Here is a 24,638-nt window from a genome sequence, read left to right as displayed (position 1 = left end):
TCCATACCATTTCAGAGAGAATTAAAAAGAAAACATGAAAATATAGTTGATTCTCGAGAATCAAAACGCATTTGTATGATAAAATCATTTGGTTTTCATTCTTTGTACAGCCTCTCAAATAGTGCCGTTCGGATTCGGCAATAAACTATAGGTCCCTTGTACTTGTGAAACACTGATGACACACATCACTAGTACATGCGAGAGGTAGCCGACGCTCTATATAGAGTATGGCACTGTAAGAAGATTGATAGAATTTTAATTAAAGTCATAGTTTTTGCTGCTATAAATTATTGTTAAAGAAGCACAAAATTTATTTAGTTCAATAATAACGATCAATCAAAGAATGAAATCTAAATTATATTACCATAGCCTTTTGATTTTTAGGACTTTCGTGTTTTTTTTATTTTTTTTTCTAAAACAGATTATTTTCAACACATAAAATCATAAAGAGAGTACATAATACATACATCTAATAGACAGATTTATTTTAAAACAAGCAAAAGTTTTTATGAAGAATTCATTTTTTTTCAAAATGTCAATAATAAAAAAGTTTTTCCTCTTATAAAGACAATCCTGTCCTCCTGTTCCTCTTGTAAAGACACACTGTAGAGCAAACAACATGAAAATTTAGTTAGCATTTGACAAAATATACCATAGAATCACAAAACGATGTCACATATTGGCCTATAAATAACAATTAACAATATCTGTAAACTGACCTCTACTCGTATACGTCATTTATTAAAAAATGTCATAAAAATTTGTCAAAAATTAATATTGAAATGAAAAGATAATAAAAAAATGAAAATTAATATTGAAATGATATTGAAAAAAGAAGTCTGCAGACACACATAATATAATTTACACCCAAATCTAAATAGTAAAAATTAAACTTTGAAAATAGATTTGTGTCTAGAAGAATTATTTTGTTTGTGTGTTAATTTTTAATAAATAACATATCTAGAGATCATTATAATAGTATATATTTTCATTTGAAAGTTCACTGTGGCACCATATTTTTTTGATCATAGAATATATTTCATAAGTAATATTCACTCTATTAAAGTTGTAAAAATTGTTATAATATCCAAAAAAATCCTTATGGGTTTTTCGCCACTGCACTGCAAGAAAAATCTACAAAATAAAATAGTTATTTTTTGTAAACACTTCTGGGGCGTTAAACCTATACGGACGCTGCTTGTCAGAAGTTGTGTTTACAGTAATAAAAATTTGCCTAACAAAGAAAAAAATGCTTAACGTTTCGGAAAGTTTTCTCTTTCCGTCGTCGGAAGCAAAAAAATATAAAGAATCAAGAAAAAAACTATTTAAAATATTTAAATTGAACTATTCGAGAACACTTTACTTTTTAAAACAGATACGTCTACAAGAAATAATATTATAACATTTTTTATTAATTGTTATAATGTTAATTAATATTTTCATTTGCTCATTGTTACGCATAAGTAGTTAACTAACCCTAATCTATTGTATTGCTATTTTCAATCTCTTACAAATTGTATTTATTGAACAATATTACGAAGCATGTTAGTAAAAGCAATGTAATGCTGAACATACAGCATTTTACTGCGGAACTTTTAAGTTCACCGACTACATAAGGTATTTCGTAATCCGAACATGATTTACATGAAGTTAAATTAGACTCATTAGAAACCTCAGATAAGTTTATGGATGATGTGGGTGAAAATGTATTATATTTTGTAGTGGTTCTAACAGTAGAAGTTACTATAGACGAATTTTTTAAATAGATATTATGAATCACAGAATCTATTTGAGTTAAATTAACTGTGGTATCACTATTGTAATATCCATTAGCTTGCACCTGAAAATGTAAAAAGATAATTACATGTTAATAAAAATCAAGTAAAATATGCCTCACTCTTATGGTATAGGTCCCAGGAAGTAACAACCTTCGATATTCTCCAGAAGAGTTGGAGCTGAAAAATGTCATGTTTCGACCTAGGATTTGCAGAGTAGCACCACCAATTGGTTGATTTGTTTGTTCGTCTAATATTTGTCCATAAATACCTTTGTCAGCTTCCAAACAAAGTGCTACCAAAGCCTATATAATAAATTAACAACAATAAATTTTATGTAAACTAATTTACAATGTAAATACAGTTCATACCAAATAAACTTTTAGTCACGTGATTAAGCTTGACCGGCACAACGTTGCCCATTTTTATATATTTTCTTTTGATCAAAATATGAAAAGAAACATAAATTAATTATAAATATATACAACCAGTTATTATTTACATCAACAAAACTCACCTTCATAGCGGCGTTTAAGGGTATCCCGTTCAAAACATTCTAATAAAGTTGTGATGAGGTTTTTACTGCTATTAAGCTATCTTATACACTTCGCACTAAAAGAGGTTCTAAAAAGAACAATGTTCGACTGCCAGGTCTGCTAGTAAACATTTTTAGGCTTAAAGTATTACAACACTATTTATTCAAACCAAAAACTCGTAATACAAAACTAAAGTGTCAAAATGAATGACAATGTTAGGAAATAAATAAATAAACACGGCATCTTGACATTTTTTATAGCAGAGCTACCACCTAAATCCCCAGCGCAAAATTTAAATTCCAGTTAGTCAGACCGACGCGCGACGCCTTCGATTACGTAACTAAAAGTTTAATTGATATCAAATATATACATATATTATGACCTTCATTATTAAAAAAATATATCTATAAATAAATAAAATAAAATCTAGGAACTAGTGGGGTTGTTAGACCACTAGTTCCTAGATTTTCTTTCTCACTAGTCAGTCAATACTACTGTCTGCCTATAAATAAATATGTATATTGACTTAATCATAGTATTCCTAATTACTGTACTTTACTGAGTAGCGCAAGCGATAAAGGGTTTGACTTTTCACAATTTGAAGAATTATGATTCGCATTATTTTATATAATATTTTCTACAAATATTAGAGTGTTATAATTTTGTATTCTATTTTTCAGACATTAGAGAGTGATTAGACATCACTAAACTGTATGTGATTGAGTGGAAATCACATTTTAACCTAAATCTCAATACCAAAACACATAAATTTGTATGTGAATTAAAAAAAATCTTCTAATAATAAAAATTGCACTACCACTTACATTTTGGTTATCTTTCCAATGAGACTCTAAAGTGTCTTCTTCGGGATATTTGCAACAGGATATTTCCAGAGTAAGTTCCATACATCCATGTTTAAAATAGTTGTAGTCCTGCATACTGCCAGCAAAGCTGTACCATTCGGCTCCATTAGTAATGCCATCCTTGAAGGACATTTTTGTACATTTCGTTCCAAAATGCATCGTTGCATGATTGTATGAATAAGTTTTCGCCAAGTGTATGAAAACATCATCGTCGGGAGATATGGATGGATTATTTTCCGAATGGTAATTTGAATCTAAAAGAAAACATGTACTACTAATTATTTATAAAATTTAAAAGTATATTTTATTTCACATGAAGGAATATATTTTTATTTCACATCAATATTTATTTCACATCAAGGAATAGAAATACAAAGCGAATATCTATACCAGGTATTTCTCAAAAGTGTCTCACCCCTATAACTTTTTTAATTCTCCAGATAAAAGTAGTAGTATATTCTTGACGTATTCAATTGTTTTCAGTCACTTCCTGTTTTACCGAAAATTACTACAACTTTGGATGTTTAAATAACACCCTCCGTATTTTTATAATTAATTTAATAGAAATTGACACTCTGAATAAAATGACATATATCATATGTCAACTTTTGACATTTTCAGTTAAACAAAAAGAGCAGTTGAAAAATTATGATTAATTTAAAAAAAAAGTTCCCAAATTTTTTATTTCAGTTAAATAACTAGATATCTATATACTCATGTTTGTTTTTTGTCAATAATTACATGTATTGACTATTTCCATCCTAAATATCTTGAGAACGGTTGCTCATAGCGATTTTTACCAAGAGACATTCTTTACATAAAAAATCACGGAATTTTTTTTTCTCAGTATTACTCTTCCATATTATATGTCAACTTGGTATGGACTTACGACTTGAAGTGAATAATTAAAATTACATTATGAAATTAGTTCCATAAGAACAAGAAGCTTCGGCGTCAAAGACCCGGAAGATCCTTGAATGAAACCTAATGACATTTTGCAAAAAGATGGCCAGAAAACAGAAATTGTGAAGAAAAAAGTATACGCACAGATATTCTACTTACGTATTTCTTGAATACTGTCATAGGGATAGTTTGCTACTAGTGCTCCTCCATGTAGGGATGCCGACAAAATGAAAGGAATTCTTTCCATCCAGTTCATAACAGCAATGGTTTCGCTTTGAAGTGGAATTCCATTTTCAAAGAAAACATCTAAAACAAAACATAAAACGGATGGATTTATTATCTTATGGTAGCCACACACATGTAGTTCTTCCTCAAGGCAAAACGACACAGTCAAGGCCTTGAAGATTTTTTCTGCATGCAAATGACGTACAAATGGGCTGAAATTATACAATAGTTTATAACTCTACCGATGATGATGCTTTGTTGGTAATTCCACGTTCCAGACTTAACATATAACATTTTCGAAATAGTGTGTAGGTTATTATCTACTATTTACCTGGAAAACTTCTATTTAGGTCGACGTTATTCTTTCCATTGTATCTTCCTTTATTGCCATCATCGCATGATATATAAGAACGATTAAATCCATCAGGATTCAAAGTTGGCATTATATGAATTCTGGTATTTTCTAATAGTTTTTTGATTGTTTCGTTATTATTTTTATACTCATCCCTTAAATACTAAAATAATCATATTGAAATAAGAATTAATATAATTAAAATATTACATGTAATTACATTCATTTAAAAATGTTATTCTTGATTATGGTAATGGTATTTTTTAGTACTTTTAAATAATTCTTATATAAGAACAAAAACAGTATTGTTCCTAAAGGTGCGTCTAGACTTGAGCATTTTAGCCCGAACGAACGAGCGCGCCCGAACAAGCAGAACAAATAGGCCGAACAAAAAGCATTGTGTACGCGCGACCGACAAAAAGGGAGATATTCTGTTTCTTTTTTCTACTGATATGGCCTTCTACTGATGGCTCTTATCGACTTTAGAAGTAAACATATTAGGGTCATCGTAAAAAAAGGTCGTCAGATACTGGCTCTAAATATAAGCAGGTAGAAAGTTTAGCTTCCAGTTATTTCAATGTTTACAATATAAATTGCTCTTTTTTATTGTTACTGAGAATCTACAACAGTAAATACCTCTCTTTTTATGAATGTTTAAGTTACTTTTACTCTTATTTTTTTTTTAAAATATGTTATTAATGTACCTAGTAGAAATATAGTCTAATGGACCCTGTTTGAAAAACGTTAAATTAAATATAATATTTAAAATTCAGTTGTCCTCCTTGTACATGACTACAATAGAACTATGATTATTACAATACATTTTATGATTGCCCTCATAAAATGTAATAAACACACATGAACATGAAACAACATAAAAATTATACTACAGAAATTTGCATTTTTTTTAGTTACCTTGTAAGATTATTTATTATAATAAAAAGAAAAATATATATCATAAAAAAACAGTAAACTTAATGTTAATATGGTTATCTATAAAGAAAGCGATTATTTGCTGTTATGGGTGCATTTTATTCGTAGAGGTTTTGATTATTTAAGGTATGATAGGTAGAACCATACTGACTTTAGTTTACAACTTACATAGAGAAACTTAAGTAGAATGACTCGTCCCACAGCTTCATTACCGTGAATATTCCCTATTAACTTCACATTGGGTATATTTAGAGCATTTGGTTTTGAAGCAGTTATTTCAGTAACCCACAAAGAATATCCTAAAAATAATATAAAATCAATATTGAGTGACAAAAGTTTTTAAAAAACAAATATTAAGTGATTAATTATAAAGAAATATAAAAAATGTTTTGAATTAAATGTTATATTATAAACAAAAGATGTTATCGTGGAGACTATAATAAAAAGAAGAAAGAATTTATTGGGCACGTCTACAGTAAGATTAGTCATGAGACATGACTAAAACATGACTACCCGTAGACACTCAGTGTTTCTACCCTTCCGGCTTCGTCAATACGGGAGGAATCAGCAGCGATTAACTAGCAATCCTGAAAAAAAGAAGGGAAGCAAACGAGGCACAAGGCGCCATTTGCAGCCTCGTTAGGCAGTAGCTTACAATTTGAAGCGTTACTACCGAAAAACCGCTGCGGAGGCGTTCCAACACACCTCGCCGCCATCACCTTCGCCCAGAGAAAACAATAAACAAAAGATGTTATCGTGGAGACTATAATAAAAAGAAGAAAGAATTTATTGAAGGCAGAAACACTGAGTGTCTACGGGTAGTCATGTTTTAGTCATGTCTCATGACTAATCTTACTGTAGACTTGCCCAATAAATTCTTTCTTCTTTTTATTATAGTCTCCACGATAACATCTTTTGTTTATTGTTTTCTCTGGGCGAAGGTGATGGCGGCGAGGTGTGTTGGAACGCCTCCGCAGCGGTTTTTCGGTAGGAACGCTTCAAATTGTAAGCTACTGCCTAACGAGGCTGCAAATGGCGCCTTGTGCCTCGTTTGCTTCCCTTCTTTTTTTCAGGATCGCTAGTTCATCGTTGCTGATTCCTCCCGTATTGACGAAGCCGGAAGGGTAGAAACACTGAGTGTCTACGGGTAGTCATGTTTTAGTCATGTCTCATGACTAATCTTACTGTAGACTTGCCCAATAAATTCTTTCTACTTTTTGTAATATTATATACAGGGTGAGTCTTACATAAGTGCAAATATTTTTAGTGATAGTATATTTCGACTCCAGAAGGACTTTTTTTGACTTTGTGAAAATTTGGAATTTTTTGAAAAAAAAATTGGATTTTTTTTAATTTTTAGTAAAATAACATAATATGGCAACATGGGTAGTAGATTAAATTTACAAGAAAGAAAACCCAGAAAAGATCGAGTTCTCAAAATTTAAGTGCAAAATATTTTTTTTTACATTTTCAAAGTAAAATATAAATATATCAGTCATTTTGGACTGAAAAACGGTAAAAAAAGTATGTTTCTTTTATCAAGATCTACTAACCCTGAAAATATTTGCACTTATTCAACATTCACCCTGTATAATTCCGCATGTACTGTATGATCGAAAAAGGGCATCAAGATATCGATCGATAAAATTTATCATATATTTTTTCACTCAAACTGATAGCGATCGTCATTTTCAAACCAACTCTGAGACCGTTTTTATTTCGATCTTATTGTACCTACTTATCAAAGAGAGAAAAACATTATAGTAGAAGGTTTTTTGCACAATAATTATTAATTGGAGTATAATAAACACATGAAAATTTGTAAAATCCTATTCTCTTTTTTAACTATAGAAAATACGAGTTGGCTTCGAAATGAGGATCATTGGCACCTACCATATAGATATAAATAATAAATTATTCGTTCTAAATCATAAATGTTACATATAAATATCCCAAAGAATGTAGAACGTGTCAAAAATGTCTAGTTTTATAAATAATAAAACAATTATTGAACTAAAAAAATAAATAAGAAATAAAAATTATGACAGTAATGATAACTAGTTAATAAAAAATACATAAAAGGTAAAAAATAAAAAACTCTTGATTTAAAATTCTCAAATTTAAATTAATTTTACATATAAAATGAGAGCAATTTTCATTTCCAAACCAACTCTTTTAAACTACTTTCGTACCTTTAAATAAATTAAAGGAATAAAGAGGAACAACAAAAAAGAAGTAAAACAAAAAAAAATATAAAACACAATATAAAATTTGAGAATTCTTCTTTTTTTATTATTAACTTTTTAAGAGAAACAAATTCTTTATAAAAAAATCGCTTGTTCTACAATCGTTAACCCGGTTTATACTTTTCCAAATTTCTATATCAAAGTCTCAAAATATTTTTTGCTGTTTTAATATGTTAAAGACGCTCAGAATTTGTTTGGCTCAATACAATGCTACGCGAAAGCAAAAAATATCAGATTTTAATCAAAATTAATACCCTCTCTATCAAAGAATGAAAACGAAATGATATTACCATAGAAACAAAATGCATTTTTCTCAAAAAGTTTTAAATAAAAAAGCGTTTCCTCTTCTAAAAACACACCGGGGACACTATAAATAATACATTTAATATAATAGGCAATATTGCAATAATGCAATAGGTATTTATAAATACATAGATATTTATACTGTACTTTCGTTCAAAGCTGATAAAAAGATTATATCTACATATATACTATAATTAAGTACTTACCATCTGTACTATTTCCAATTGAATAAGTCTCAGCTCTCAGCGGTTTCGTAAGGGTGGCAGGAAACTTGATTAAAATATCTTCCAATTCTTCGTTAGAATGGTATCGAAATTCAAAAGTTCCAATCGATGCGAAACACATTAAAAAAATAAGTAATTGCACCGAAACCTCCATACCACACTTATCGCAGATTATTTTTGCGGTTTCTGGCAAAATTTAAACACACCCGTTCGTTAACAACGTTCAGCATAAAATTAGATATTTTAATGTTTAGGTTTAGCACGTTCCCCACTTCACCCAGATTTATCTCTTTTTTCAGTATAAAGTAAATATTGGTAACGGTTACATGGAAATATTACCACTAAAATAAAAAAAAATATATCTTTTTCATGTAAAAAGCCACTAGGTTTAGAGAATTCATCAAGATATATTTTTCATATCATTCTAAATAATATAAAATTTCTTTAATAATTAATTAATAATTAAAATTATTAAATTATTATTTATTATTATTAACTATTATATGATTATCAATTTATTAATATTATTGTATGTTAATTTAGAGCATTTTTGAAAATTGTATACAGTTCTACAGGGAGTCCTCAATAAAAGTTACGCATCAAAGTTGTGTTTTTTGTAATAGACCACTCTATACAGTATGTCCCCGGATTGTCTTTACAAGAAAAAAAAATTATTGACATTTTGAGAAAAATGCATTCTTCATAAAAAATGTCTGCTTGTTCTAAAATAGTTAATCCCGTTTAACTCTTTTCAAAGTCCTTTTTAAGTCCTAAAAATCAAAACGCGTTTCTATGGTAATATAATTTTTTTTTCCACGTTCTTCGTGCTACGGAAAGGGTGATAATAGTTATCGGAAAATGTGATACTTTAACAACATCAAAAAATATGAGGCTAATAAAAATTAATTATAACGATCTATCAAAGAATGAAGTCGAAATAATATTACCATAGAAACTTAGAAACGCCTTTAATTTTTGGGACTAATTCGGGGACATACTGTATTTTTATTCTGGATTCTAGGGGGAAAATAAAGGTAAGTTTCATTAGAGAAGCATATGAATAAAATGTAAGTTTTTTGACATATTTAAAAATGAAGATTAAATTATTTATAATTTCAATAAAACTTTCAACAAAAATTAGAATTTGCCCGGTATAGACTAATATGTAGTTAAAATATCTATTGTAAATCAGATTAAAACTTGACCCAAAAAGTTACACAGGATGAGACAAATTTAATATTTTCCATTGGTCACTTTTAAAAGCAAGTTGTTCTTTTATTTCAAATAAAACACCCAGTATATTATTACGATAAATATATAATTTTAATAAAATTTTAATATTCAGTACCTACTAATAATTCTGGAAAGGCGGCTTTGTTGATGGTGTTAAATTTTATTTGGTGACAAAATCAACTGTTTATGCATATGACTTGACATTTCCATTTACTTTGATTTGACATTTACGTCAAATATCTTGGTTGATTAATGGAAATAGAAAAAACAATTCTTCTTTCTCTTAAACAAGAAATATATTGCTTAAACGAACTGATAGGAGAAATTCCCAAAATTGCAGAAAACAAAGAATTGCGGTCATGGTTAGTTCCTACTAAAAATTATGATTATATAAGTGATTTTATTCGAAGTAGCGAGTTTCAAAATGTAACCTACAGATATTGTTTGGAAATAGCTATTGATAGGTAGGTAATATTCCCAAATAATATATTATAACAAGTATGAAAAAAACAATAGTTTATACCATACGATCGAAAAAAAACGGCGTCAGAATTGGCCAGGAAATTAAAATCTATATTTTTACATGAATCATCAATCGCCAATAAAATTGTCATCGATCGTCATTCGAAAGTCAACCTGACGTTTTATTTTCCTTATGTTTTGCAAGAGTATCAGTGCACTTTTCGGCAAATTATTTATATATTATTTTAGTTTAAATATTTTTTCTATAAATCAGTTAAGATAGATTTTAAATTTTGTTCGAAAGACTACTTAACTGTCACAGATTGTTAATAAATAGTACTAAATAGTACAAGATACTTGAAAACATATGTTATTAAAATAGCTGTTAATAACCCTATGATCGAAAAAAAAACGGCGTCAGCAATGGCTATCAAATGAAGTTCGCTGTCATTTTATATATAAATTTGCAGTGGAAATGTCATCGATCATCATTTTCCAGCCAACTGGAGACTGTTTTTTTTTTCGATCATATTGGATACTGTGAATTCGATCATATTAAACGGTGAGACTATTTGATAAATCACAATATTTAATTTATTATTTAATCCTTTTTTGGTAAAAAAATAACCGAATATGTAGTCAATTTAATGTAATATTAGGTACATTATAATACCGCCACAGCTTCCATGTAGGGAAAGGTACTTAACAATAATTATTAACCACTCTATAGAGTTCACAGAGTGTTTCAACATGAAAGATTTCTTATTCTGCTACTTTCCCCTTTTTTTTCTTTCTCAAATATCAGCATGCAAAAATTAAAATGTATGCTACTCTGGTATTAGACCCTAGGGTATATACCGTAAGAGCGGAAAAAAATGGCTTCAAAGAGGGCTGGGGAATGACAATCTATGATAATGTTGGCAAGGTTAATCTCTAGACGTCATTTGACATAAAACTTGTCAAAAATTAACCCTAATTATAAAAAGATCAAAAAAAGATAGAACGTTTCCAGACACACAAACCTATTTCTAATTTTTTTTCTCGAATTTCAGACCACTCCATTTAAATATCTTTTTTCTCAATATAAAAATAAATTACAACCGTCTTAAAGCTAACTGGCAGTAAGCACCATTAAAAAATAAAGAAGAGTACGGACCAAGCAATGACGTCTAGCTCTTGACCTCGCCAAAAATATCATAGAAAAATCATTCCCTAGCCGTATTGGACGTCGTTTTTTTCGATCGTATGGTACTTATATGTAGGGTACTTTTTTTAACGGCTTGTGAAAACAGAACTTAAATTGTCATTTATGAGATTTTTTATACTTATATTCTATTTTATTAGATTATATATATTTATGAGATTATTGTTGGACATCGTAAACAGTTCAAATACAGGATGTGAAAGAAATCGGATAATTGTAAAACCTGTTTCCATAACATTAGGATTGTGCGCTTTAAGTGTGTGGGAATCCATTCAAGTAATCTTAGAAAAAGGAACAAAAACGGTAAGATATAAATGAAACTCGTTTAAATAGAGTCGTAGAGTAAACCAGTCATATAGGCTAAGTGATATACGATTTAGATACTTACTTCTATATCTCACATTTATATACAAACCGATTCAAATTTAAAACAAAAAAAGCGTTTTAAGTTAACGTCTCCTTTTTGCTGCTAAGGCTAATCCGCTATCCTCGGCCATAACCTCGGCCATAACATTGTCAATGGCAGAATGTACAGGGTGGGTCAAATTCGACGCTTTTAAAGGGAAACACCCTTTTCTATAAGAGCTAGACGAAAACTAATATCAATTTTTATCAAAAACATAATGGTGAATACCGCATATCGATATCCGTTACCGTTTCGGAGTTACGGGGTGTTTTTCAAAAATGGGCATTTTTATCATATCGCTGTAACTTTTTTGTTACGAAAAATTTTCTATTTTCATGAAAACATTTCCAAAGCACCTTTTTACGTACAATTTAATGGTTTAAAGTATATTTTTTTTTAAAATTAATATTTTAAGAGTTATCAACAGAAAAATTGATTTTTTATTTGGGACGCCCTATGTATTTTTAATTAAATGAAAACAACTTAAAATTACCTTTCCAAAAATATAGCACACTTGATATTTTGTTATAATCCCCTTCGAAATACAGAATTTTTAAAAGTTCGTCACTTTTAACTAGTATGCTTTGGACCCCTTATTAATGATCTGCCCCTGGAACTCGAAAACATATTTTTCCAGCAAGACCAGGCAGCGCTGAACGCTGAAGTTATCAGCTAACTTTTGCAGCCAATGTCGAGAATAATCGATTAGCTATAACCAAGATCCCAGCCGTTGGCCGCCGAGGCCATCGGACTTGTGCCTATGGATTTTTATCTTTGCGAATAAAGAATAAAAGTTCTTATTTTTAAATTGCCTGTATAATCTAGACAAGAATTAGAAGTACTTAGCGGTTATGCGAGGGTATCTTTCACCCCTATGGAGTTAATGAATTCCGCCAGAAATGTTGAAAAACAGTCCCGTCTGTCCATAACAGAAGACGCTCGATATGTCGAACACCTGTAGCAAAATCTCATTTCTTGGTTTGCTATTAATTTTTATTGTTATTAGATATAGTTTAAATGTATTGATGTTGTAAAAACAATATAAAAAAAAAATAAATATAGTTTAAATTGTTATAAAATTCTAAATCTCTCATTGCAAATATTGTTTTCGTTTTAATTGCTGCTCACAGCTACAATTTTTTTTGCATTACAAAGACGCGGTTCAAAGCCTACTTATTCAAAGTGGGCGAATTTTTAAAAACTTTATATCTCGAGAGGAACCAAGCAAAATATCAAGGATGTTATATTTTTGGAAAGGTAATTTTAAATTATTTTCAATGAATTAAAAACATACAGGGTGTCCCATATAAAAAATAAAATTTTCTGTTGATAATTATTAAATTATTAATTTGAAAAAAAATATACTTAAACCATTAAATTCTACGTAAAAAGATGTTTTGGAAATGTTTTCATAAAAATACAAAATTTTCCATAGCAAAAAAGTTACGATTTGTTTAAAAAAAAATACACATATTTGAAAAACACCCCGTAACTCATAAACGGTAACAGATATCGACATGCAGTTTTTACCATCATATTTTCGATAAAAATTGAGCTCCAGACACCGATATTAGTTTTCGTCTAGCTCCTGTAGAAAAGGGTGTTTCTCTTTAAAAGCGTCCAATTTGACCCACCCTGTACACTCTTGCCATGGAACAACAGCACGACAGTTTCCAGACGGTTACCCGTCCATCCACTCGCATCGTTCAATGTTGCTTAACTTCGATGATCTATTCCCCTATCATTGCACGTTTTAAATTAAATACCTACACTACCAGAAGTAGAATACCACCCCAATAGCATTGGGACTTTTGTCTACGTAATAAACACAGCTATTGCTAACAAAAACAGCTTTGCTTGCAAGGTGTTACATTTCAAAATTTCAAAGTAGGGTAGATCTTCTTCTTTTTATTTTTGGAGACTGCGCCAAGAAGAAGCAAGGAAAAATAAAATCAAAAGGACACTTAAACTTAAAACTTGACAAGCGGTTACATTATGTTTAAAACTTCTCTTAAACGTTGTTTGTAACTTTATGGCTCTATTGTATTTCGTAAAGTACAGCGTGTGTGTTTGTTACTTGTAAAAATGCCTAAGTACCTATATAAACATCAAGTTAATTATAGTTATAATTTAAAAGAGCTCAAAATTATATTTTTTATTGACTGTTTAATGATGGACTATGTTCCTGTGAATTAGGAAACAGACTTACTCTTATTACTATGTTACATATAATGTACATACACTTAATATGCTTTATTACAAAAAGAGTTTTAGTATTTTGATAAATAAAAATTGCTTAATTTTTAGAAAAATTTTGGATAATTAAATTTTGTGAATAGATTTAACCCGGAAAAGCTTCCTTCACCTCAGTTATAATTACACACGAATTTTTCGACCTATGACTGGATGATGAATTTTCTAAACCATTAGAACTGATTCTCAAAGAAATAAAGACTGTTCAGCCATCATCCACAGTTACGTCATCACTTTTTGTCGAATACGAGTTTTAGGGTTGTGTCTGAGATCAGTACACAATTCATCTGTTACGATCCGTTTAATTCCAATCTTGTGGACTATTGAAATTCCTATTTCTAAAGCATCAGCAACTCGCTACATTATTTAAAAATACTCTCAATTTGTATTTTACATAGGAATACTACACCTTTTAGTACGAGAGCTAGCAACGTCGGAAAAGCAAGTATTTTAAGACGTTAATTCTTTGATACATCTTTTACTATGCTCTCTAGAACAGCATGCGGCCCGTCTGGCTGCCGGTAAACGTTGCGTTCCCTACTACGCATTGAAAGAAGATCCTATATTTTTATTAGTCCTTTAAATTCTAGTATTGAATATAAATCGAGCATGTCTCCATAGCGCAGTGCGGAGAGTTTCCGACCACGAACCGAAGATTCAGAGTTCAAATAATTCTGGTAATTAAAAAAAAACAAATATTTAATACTTTACTATCAGAATATAAACGAAAATAAAATAAAAATGTCTTTGTCCTGACCCGGATTTGAACTCTGAGTCTTCGGTTCGTGGTCGGAAACTCTACGCACTGCGCTATGGAGACATGTTCTATTTATATTCAATACTAGAATTTATAGGACTAAATTAATAAAAAAATATAGGTTCTTCTTCCGATGCGCAGTAGTAAACGCAACGGGTATCGGCAACCAAACGGGCCGCATGCTGTTCCAGAGAGCATAGTAAAATATATATCAAAGAGCCAAACGTCTTAAAATGCTTTCTCGAAAACGTTGCTAGCTCTTAGACTATTTGCAATGTACTTATTTCATATACGGCGTCAACGGACAAGAGTGTTCTACCAGCGTTTCTTTCTCAAAAAAATATGACGTCACCAATCTCTTTCATCTAGTTGGCAAGCGATTGAGAGAGTTACACAATACCGGGTGCGTCTCAACCCCTATAACTTTTTTATTTTTTCAGATAAAAAATCGAAATTTGGTATGTTAGTATAAAGGTTGTTAACTCGACAGTTACTTATAGGGAAACAGAATGGCAACACTGCCTATTGAGAAGGCATGCATTATTGATTTTTCTGCCGACTTGTCCCGTCGCGTCGTCTATCGACGAGCGCGCCGAGGTAATGCCGCGCGTAATGAACTTGCCGCGAGTGTAATGAACAAATTAACAACCTGTATATGACGTAAATTAGAATTGATTGACGTATTCAATTGTTTTCTGTCACTTCCTGTTTCACCGGAAATTACTACAACTTTTGGTTTTTAAATGGTACCCTCGGGGTTTTGTTGCTTTATTCGATAGAAAATGACACTCGGAATAGAATGACATATCATATGTCAACTTTTGACATTTTCGAATATGGTTTATTTGAAATTGCAATATGCGATTCATAACGACAATTTGACTCGAAATACCAAGTGTACCAAATTATTCGTAAAAAATGCTTTTTTCCAAATATGCTAAAAAGCTACCCTCGTTCCATTTAAAAAAATTGAGATATGATTAAAAATACGATTTGGGCATCTTTTAACCGGCCAGGACAAGACACGAATAACATTAGACGATCAAATCAAAAATTTTTCCAAGACTCCTTAATTAAAAATTAGTGTTTTTAACACAGCCATTGCACTCTAGATTAAAATTTAAAATTCAATTTTGTTTTAAGCAAAAATGTCAAAAGTTGACATATGATATGTCTATTTAGAATGTCATTTTCTATAGAATAAAGTAAAAAAATATCGAGGGTGCCATTTAAAAATCAAAAGTTGTATTCATTTCCGGTGAAACAGGAAGTGACAGAAAATAACTGGATACGTCAATCAATCCTAATTTATGCCATACACTAACATACCAAATCTCGTTTTTTTTTATCTGATAACATAAAAAAGTTATAGGGGTAAGCCACTTTTGAGGCGCACCCGGTATATGACGTGGCGTTGAACGATGGCTCAACATTCTATACATCCTTTTTTCTAGACATTTATGTTAAGTAAGTTAATATACCATACGATCGAAAAAAACTGCGTCAAAATGGCTTGAAAATAAAGATCGCTGTCATTTTGTATGAATTATTATACCTATGGAAAATCGTCATTTCCAAACCAAAACTGGACGTAGTTTTATTTTCTTATTATCTAGTTTATTTTTCTTTTAAATGAATATTTTAGATAATTATGTACACAAACTTAATGCATATAACTAAAATAAAGTTGATTTCCTTACATTTTCGATCCTAATAAACCATCGAAAATAAATAAACATTTAATACGAATAATGACAAAATTTCTAACCATAACACAAAAGCGAATGGTAAACCGCAAGTAGAGATAGGGTAAATATCAACTTCCCGAAAGGATAAAAAGAAACTGCGTTTTAAAGATAAAACTTTCGATCTCTATAAATAAATAAATATTATACAGATAACAACAAAGACCATGTTGCAAATGGGAAATGATGAAATGCTGGACCAAGGTACTCAAACAGACATTATGGCCTTAAGCAAATGCGATAGTTGCGCCTCGGCTATGATGTGTATGAAAAACTTACTGGAAATGTCCAACGAACGAAAAGGATCATTAGAGAGGTAACTAAAATCCTCTAAAATACACTGAGATGCAAAAAAAAACGCAACAGAGAAATTTTTCGTCAAAATTAAAGTATTATATTTTTGATATTTTTAAACCTAGCTATATTAGATAGCTGTATATAATTTTATCAACTTTAATTCGTAAACTCAGTTTTTTATAAATTTTAGTATTTGGCATATTATACAGGGTTAATCGAGGGGTTGTTTTTTACCCTAAGTTTAAATAAAACACCGTGTCCAAGAATTTCATGTGTTAATTTCTCTAAAATATAATTTTACTGTCAGAACCATGACTCCTTAGTATTTTGTTTTTAATTTATGTCAATACATGCTTTAGTTAATTTTTAAGAGCGAAATGAACTTGCCACAAACAATTTGCAATTTTTTCAATTATCATTACTTTTTGATGTAATTTTTTAATATTACGAGATGGTTTTGGTCACTATTATGGTAATGTCATATTACGCTGCATTGGATACTCCTATACTAATTTAAAAAAAAACGTTAAAGACTAACGATACAGTCCTGGTTTTAATAAACATTAATAACGATAAGAGAACTAACGATATTAAAGAAAACATCTGTAACTCAAAACTCAAGTATACAAATAGGAAAACAATGTAAAAAATAGTATATCCAAAGGTATATCCTAATACTTTGTATTACCTCGCTTGGCTGCTATAACTGCCTGTGTACGTCCGTTCATACTGTCATTGAGGATGCATATACCTATAGCATATATCATATTGCGTTATGTTTTCCCATTCTTCTTTAAGGGCCAAGCCATGACCAAGCGAAGTTCCTTTAATGAAGCTGGTACCTCGCGACCTCTATCCCTCCTACCGAGCATTTCCCAAACGTCGAACATGATGGGCAATTCATAGTAGCACAGAAATGATAATTGAAAAAATTGGTTCAAGGTCATTTATGACCCAGATAACTCATTTTGAGTGAAATTAAAAAAACTTTTTTTTTGCCGATGTTAATAGCCTACCATACCTGTTGGTATGGTCGGCTAAAAATTGGAAATTGTTGGTGGGATTTTGGTCTTTTGGACATTTCGCTCTTAAAAATTAACCAAGGTATGTATTCACATGATCCAAAAAACAAAATGCTCAGGAGACATATGGCTCTGACAACAAAAAATATTGTTTTAGGAAAATTTGTTCACGAATTTTACTAAAGAACTCAGTAAAATGGAGCAAATTGTTCATTTTAAATAATTTATACGAATCGTTTTTATGAGAAATACAAAAATACTAAATTAGGCAAAAATGTCAAATAATCCGGTCCTAGTAAAACAACCATAATCACAAGTTATGTCACAATATAACAAAATCTATTACGATTTTCTTCTGAAGAATTACCAGAAGTGCACTGTATGCTGTAGACTATAATTGAATCTTTAAAAAATTAAATATATTTCGTATTAGATGAGTAGAAACACTGATTCAAAAGAAAATTTATCTGTGGAAAAAAATGGGGAAAACCTGTTATCATTTTTAAAATTTACACAAGATTTCCTCCGCTGAGGTCGGCGATGCCACAGACGTTTATTGTAATATATGTTTTATTTCATAGCTTATTACCACAGTTATTACCTATACAGGTGACTGTGCATATTTATATTCTAAAGAAATAAAGTCTATGAAAAGTCTGTGAAACAAGTCTGGCGTAGACATCTCCCTCTCTCACCCTGTATAATGTAATATATTTTTTTAGAAATCCACTTAAACTTAAAATCTATGATATAACACAATTTGGGAGTATGATTAAAGCCACTTCTACTATAGAAGAATATTTCAAAGAGTTGTCAAATCGGCTGAATGATAAGAAAACCGAAAATAATATGTTGAAACTCAAGTTTGATAATGCTGAAAAATTGTTAGTCGAAAAAGATAGAAAAATAACTTTTTTACAGGAAGAAATTAAAACATTAAGAGAAAAATATAATACAGGTAACAACAAATAAATGTCAAAATTAATTTTTTTTTCGGACGTAACAAAAGTATTAATTTTTGCGATATTGGCAATATAAAAAAAGTCATTTTAACGTCTAGGCATAAAAGTGAAGTACTTTTACGCGTAAGCACAAAAGTACGAGAATATATACCTATATGATTAAACTGACATAAGTGTCAAATTCAACGAGTATAACCATAGTTTCTCAATATATGATTACTTACAAAGTATTACTTTTAAATCTTTTTATATTATTTGCAAAGTTTGAAATTGTTTAAAAGAATTATTTGACGTTTGTTTCGTGACGTCTGACTTATTCAGAGTAAAAATGACTTTTTGTGCCTCACCTGTATGTCATACGTACAGCCTCGCCACAAAACATCACTTTTAGTCCTAAAAAAAAACAATTATTATACTATTATTTTTCTTTCTAGAAAAGGATAATTTGTATACGTTAAGAGAGCAACATGAAGAGTTAGTAAAGAATAACGATATTAAAAAGAGTGAAATTGAGAATTTAAATATAGTCACGAGTAAATTACAAAAACACCTAAATTTATACAACAAACAAAAGGAAGATCTAGAAAAAGAAAATATAGTCTTAAAAAAATACTCTCATGCTTTAAAATTACTTGTTGATCAACATATTATAAATGCAACTAAAAATTCTGCTTCTAGTCAGGATGCCTTCAATGATATTGAATACAATTTAAAACAAAATGAAAATACCTGTAATAACCTAAATATATCACTAACAAAACTTACCAAAAATATTGGAAAGTGTGAACTCAAAATTAAAACAAATCACGAATGCGCGAAAGAAATCAACGAAATATTTTCAAAATGCCAAACTACATCAGTAAGTATAAATGTTTACAATTTCGCAATATTAGTAGTAGTTGATAGTTCATTTCATTTCCAGAAAAAAACTAACGATATTTGTAGAAAAAAAAATCACAGTTTAATAGAAAATCAGAGCAAACCTAGAGAGCCATATAAAATTAAAGGTAATCCCATAGAAGATCTTTCTAAACAAATCCAGGAAAATTATGAAAAAATTAATGAATTACAATCGGAAAATACAAAGTTGGAGTTGCTTTTAAATAGATTTAAAGTTATTAGAAATCCTACTTAAATTTTAATACACATAAAGTAAATAAAACATACAGGGTGCTACAAATTCGAGGTACGAGCATAGGTATCTCGGTAACCGTAATAGGTACGAACGTAGTTAAATTGGGGCAAAGTTGCGCTCTGGGATGTTCACCAAGATGCCATCAAAAGAGTTTTAAAAATTTCAAGGATTGCTGAGTTTTTTGGAAAAAAACGGATTTTTTTGAAAATTAATTTTATTTTTTCCTGTCGTTAGTTTTAATTCGTTAAATCAAAAAACTAATTGCATATTGCCATAGCCACTTTATTAGAGCTATCTGATAGTATTTTTATATTTTAAAATAAGCTGATAATTTGTGAGATACAGAGACCAACTTATTTTTTTTAAATACGGACCTGCATTTTTTATTTCCGGTTTTGAAAGATCTCTGTCTTCTGAGTACAATGATATGCCACACTTTATGCTTTTTTTTGTTTTGGGTATTTTAACAACAAAAAACTAAGTATTTAATTATTATATAAAATAATTTTAAGTTCGACTCTGTTTGTTTTTAATTATTTAATCTGATTATATTCATCGCAACAATATTGATCGGCGCTAATTAACAATGAATAAGGAAAATCGAGCCAATTGGCAGATTCAAATAAATTATATCCAGGTCAGCAATTTAAAGATATTATTTTTAACTTTTTTATTTTGAATTTAAAATCTCAGTGTGTGACCTAATAATATGCGTAATATTCATAGTAGTTATTATAAATAAATCAACTTCTACAAACTAGTTTCTGATGCTCTATATGTTCGAAACCACCCTCCCTATTGCACAAATTTATTTTTCGTTCAATTTTATTTATAGCTCTTTGAACTTTCTTCTTGTACTTTCGAAAGTATTTTGTACTCTTTATTGTAAATGTTGAGATGTATTGATTTCACTTTTACAAATGACGTGAAGTAATGTATTCATTTGTATATTATTTCATTGCATTATATTTTCCATATTCAATATTTTACCCCACATCATTGTTAAATTTGAAAGCTTATCAATATTGTAACGATGAATAGATTAAATATTAAAAAAAACAGAGCCGGATTTGAAATTAGTTAAAATAAATTGTATACAAATGTCCGAAATAAAAAAAATATTAAGTGTGGCATATCATTGTACTCAGGAAACCGAGTTCTTTCAAAATCTGAAATAAAAATGCAGGTCCGTATTTAAAAAAAATAAGTTGGTCTCTATATCTCACAAATTATCAGCTAATTTGAAAATCTAAAAATATTATCAGATGGCCCTTATAAAGTGGCAATGAATATATGCAATTAGTTTTTTGATTTTCTTAAAAGTATCGACAGGAAAAGATAAAATTAATTTTCCAAAAAATCCTTTTTTCCAAAAAACTCAGTAATCCTCGAAATTTTTAAAACTTTTTTGATGGCATCTTGGTGAACATCCCAAAGCGCAAGTTTGCCACAATTTAACCATGTTCGTATCTATTACGGTTACCGAGATGCCAATGCTCGTACCTCGAATTTGTAGCACCCTGTATATGGTAAGCTAAAAAACGGGGTATATTTTTAAATAAAACTGCTAATGTAACTTAGACAGCCAGAAAGCTGTCAATTTTATTTACACAAATATATTCTGTTTACAAAACTGATGGAAATTCACAATTTGTAACATACGATCGATGTTGACGTTGCTAATGCAACAATAGTTCTTTCTGAGACTAGTGCAATCCACGAGTGGTTTAATACCGAAATGCTATGCGCGTGAATATTCTACTTTAACGTCTTCATGTTACTGAATGAAGTTAATTTTTCGAAAATATTTTACAGCAATAAACAAAGTAACGTGATGATTTTTGGGTCGCCCCCTGTAGAAAGATGTACGTATTATTTTAACTGAAAATGTCTTTTATATTATTCAGGGGTCGCCCAGTAACGATATATGCGTCAAATGAGGGGTATAAAAACTAGTGATGCAATGTAAAAACAATCAGAAAACGTGAAGGGGCTACTTCCCCTTCTGTTGCTCTTAACAGTCGTCGATCTGCCCTAGTCTCGGATTGATAAATAATTCTTATTTAAAACAATAACAATAACAAATATTTTTAACTTAATATGTACAGTTGCTAGTTATTCTAACGCACCATCACAGGTCCTTGAAAAAGGGTAAAAATCCTTAAGGAATCAACACTAGAATGTAAGATGTCTTGCGGAAGGTTAAGAAGAGAGCACAGCTCCGCGCTGAACCTTGGCAAAAGCAATCGCGCAGAGATAAAAGTGATTAATGTGATTCGACTAAAATTTCCTAGTGTTAAAAAGGATATAAAAGCGTCTGATCTCCTAAAGGGAATAAAGTGAAAAAGCGTAGAGCTGGTATACTTGATGAATGAAATTCTACCATCTATCAACTACAACCTCACCAACTGAAAAATAAAAGTGTTTTAGTACAAATGTTATTAGTTTAAAATAAGCGGTTAATTCAGAATAGTTGGGATTTTTTAGTTAGAAAACAAAGAGAAAAGCTCTGTTTAATAGAGGAGAAGGAAGGTGCTGCAATCCCGGGGATCACTTCACACAACGACTCAAATCGGTCCTATCGCCGAGTCGATCACATTCGGTGTACCGTCTGTGGTACTGTAAAATTAAAAAAAATCATCATGAAAAAATCTCACTGAAAACAAAATTGTAACATATACCTGTACATTTTTGCCATTTTTTGTAATGGAATAAAAATACAATATGTACATACTTACGACATCCTTGGGCTGCCTGTGAAAGTCTACATGTCGGGACCAATACAGCAAACAGTAATATTAGTTTGTTAATACCTAATTCTAAACTTGAGATTTCCCGTAAAATCAAAAATAATAATTATTTATAAAATATATTTACAAACAGATTTTTCGTTTACATAGAAACATAAAACAAAAATATAAAATATTTGCTTTAAAATATTCTATATGTATAGTAAAAATTATTAACAGTCGATCTTCTATCGATACTTGACATCATGTTTGGTATTACCGTTGATTGAAAGAATTGGAAAGATACGCAACCTAATGGGCAAATTCGTAACAAGGCTGATTTGATTTACCCTTACGTCTCAAGTGCTGTACGGTGGGGCCTCTATTCGTTCTGCGACCAACGCATAAAACAGTTATTTTTTTCTAATTCGGCTAGCGAAGGCATCTCGAAGACATTGTAGAAGTGAAAGCGACAGTGTTGCCATATTAAAATGTGTAATATCTGTAATACGTTTGACGAAAATATCCCTGAATGAAAAATCCGCGCGTTTTTGAAAATTTACTTTTAGTGTTAAACATAGAAAAAACAACAAAAATAAAAATTATTTTATAGTTACTGAATATATCGTATGATCGAAAAAAGTCATTTAGTTGCCTTGGAAATGACCATTATTAATATTTACCATAATATTTTACATATGAGATAGCGATCTTCATTTCCAAGCCAACTCTGACCCCGTTCTTATTTAATCATATATTGTATTAAATTGTTGAATGATAGAAAATCCGTACTGAATCCAAAAATCCGTAATTCTACGGATTAATACGTAGTTCTGGCAACACTATTTCCGGCAACCATCCACTCTGTCGATTTTACGCAGAACTACGGTACAGTATTCTTTTTCCGCTGCGCTGTAAACGACTCTCAGCGCGCAGCGGCGCAGAGCTAAACTAAATCTCGGAGAGGTTGACTAGCGGCGACGATATCGCCAGCTACATCTCGGGCAGGTTTTGAGCCACGAAATCGCCCATAAGGTTGCGCATTTTCTTATTATCAACGGTATTACTTCAGCTCAAATAAAATATGGCAGAATATACATACAACATATTCGGTGATAGACGCCATATTACAGGTTATACTGAGAATATTTTAGAAAAGAGAAAGTTTCAAGATAAATAATTTGTCTATCTTTGTTTCACCCTGTGATTGAGCTATCTCAGGTCAGACAAGAAGTTAAGACAAGAAGTTAGAAAGTTGTTTCAATTTAACACTTTAAAATATTGGTTTGGGATGACTTTTCTAAATAAAAATATTCTAATGCAATCCCAACATTTTCTGAATTAGACTGCACAAGATACTGTATGATTACATTATAGCAAATCATTAAATCACATCACTGTTTGTTTATTCACCATTAAATAGTCATTTCTTACTTATTGAATATCATAATTCAAGTATAACATAAATATATACACTTGCTATTCTGATATTTTATTTTTTACTTTAATTCATAAAGAATCCGTTTTTATACTCTATTAAGTGTACAAAAATAAAAATTATGAAGACAGAATATTTTCAAATTATCCAACTTCATTATCAGTTTTGTTACTCGCATAGGAAATCTCATCAATTAAAATATTAAATTAAAATGTTAGTAACATATATTCACACAAAAATCATATTAGGTTCATCAAAAAAGTTTATTTTGAATTTAACACTGCCCGTTACAATTATTATATACAATTGCTGATTACAAAAAAATATAAATTATACGGGGAGGATAAGGAGACAAATAGTATTTTAATTTCAGTTTCTAATCTAAACTTTATTTAAAAAACCATTTGTCAAACATTTTTCTAAACCATAGAAATTAAAATGAATTTATATAAATTTACACTATAATACAAAACCTAACAAATGCAGCGAAGTTTTATTTGATTTAATATTGGAATGTTTGTATAAATGTTGTTTAAAGCGTAGTTAAACTTTGTAACGCCAACTGTTAACTTCTTTATCAATCAACATGGAATTATGTATATCTAAGAGTAAATTTTAGCACTTGATTAAATTTT

At 30.2% G+C, this 24,638-nt stretch overlaps 2 protein-coding genes across 3 annotated transcripts in view; both read right to left on the bottom strand.

The window, feature by feature from the left end:
- Positions 1–1,355: 1,355 nt before the first annotated feature.
- LOC115879907 (carboxypeptidase D-like) lies at positions 1,356–8,590 on the bottom strand. The gene is made up of 7 exons (XM_030896956.1): positions 8,343–8,590; positions 5,756–5,886; positions 4,634–4,817; positions 4,237–4,383; positions 3,136–3,428; positions 1,898–2,080; positions 1,356–1,840 (listed from the first exon to the last, which is right to left on the bottom strand). Exons 1-7 carry the CDS (start codon positions 8,512–8,514, stop codon positions 1,508–1,510), a joined length of 1,443 nt encoding a protein of 480 aa, XP_030752816.1. The 5' UTR covers positions 8,515–8,590; the 3' UTR covers positions 1,356–1,507.
- Positions 8,591–21,409: 12,819 nt separating this feature from the next.
- Positions 21,410–24,638, bottom strand: part of LOC115879879 (calcium-transporting ATPase sarcoplasmic/endoplasmic reticulum type) — a 42,263-nt gene continuing 39,034 nt past the window's right edge. The window contains exon 11 of one of the 2 annotated variants that reach the window (XM_030896921.1): positions 21,410–22,244. In XM_030896921.1, the coding sequence (XP_030752781.1) occupies positions 22,216–22,244 (29 nt within the window). In that variant the 3' untranslated portion in view covers positions 21,410–22,215. Of the gene's footprint in view, positions 22,456–24,638 lie in introns of both variants that reach the window. The other variant, XM_030896932.1, reaches the window with a different exon arrangement.

The sequence above is a fragment of the Sitophilus oryzae genome, unplaced genomic scaffold (genome assembly GCF_002938485.1).
Source record: "Sitophilus oryzae breed Bouriz unplaced genomic scaffold, Soryzae_2.0 scaffold_1067_pilon_pilon, whole genome shotgun sequence".
Taxonomy (NCBI): Eukaryota; Metazoa; Arthropoda; class Insecta; order Coleoptera; family Curculionidae; genus Sitophilus; species Sitophilus oryzae.
This window is presented reverse-complemented; position numbering and strand designations above follow the sequence as displayed.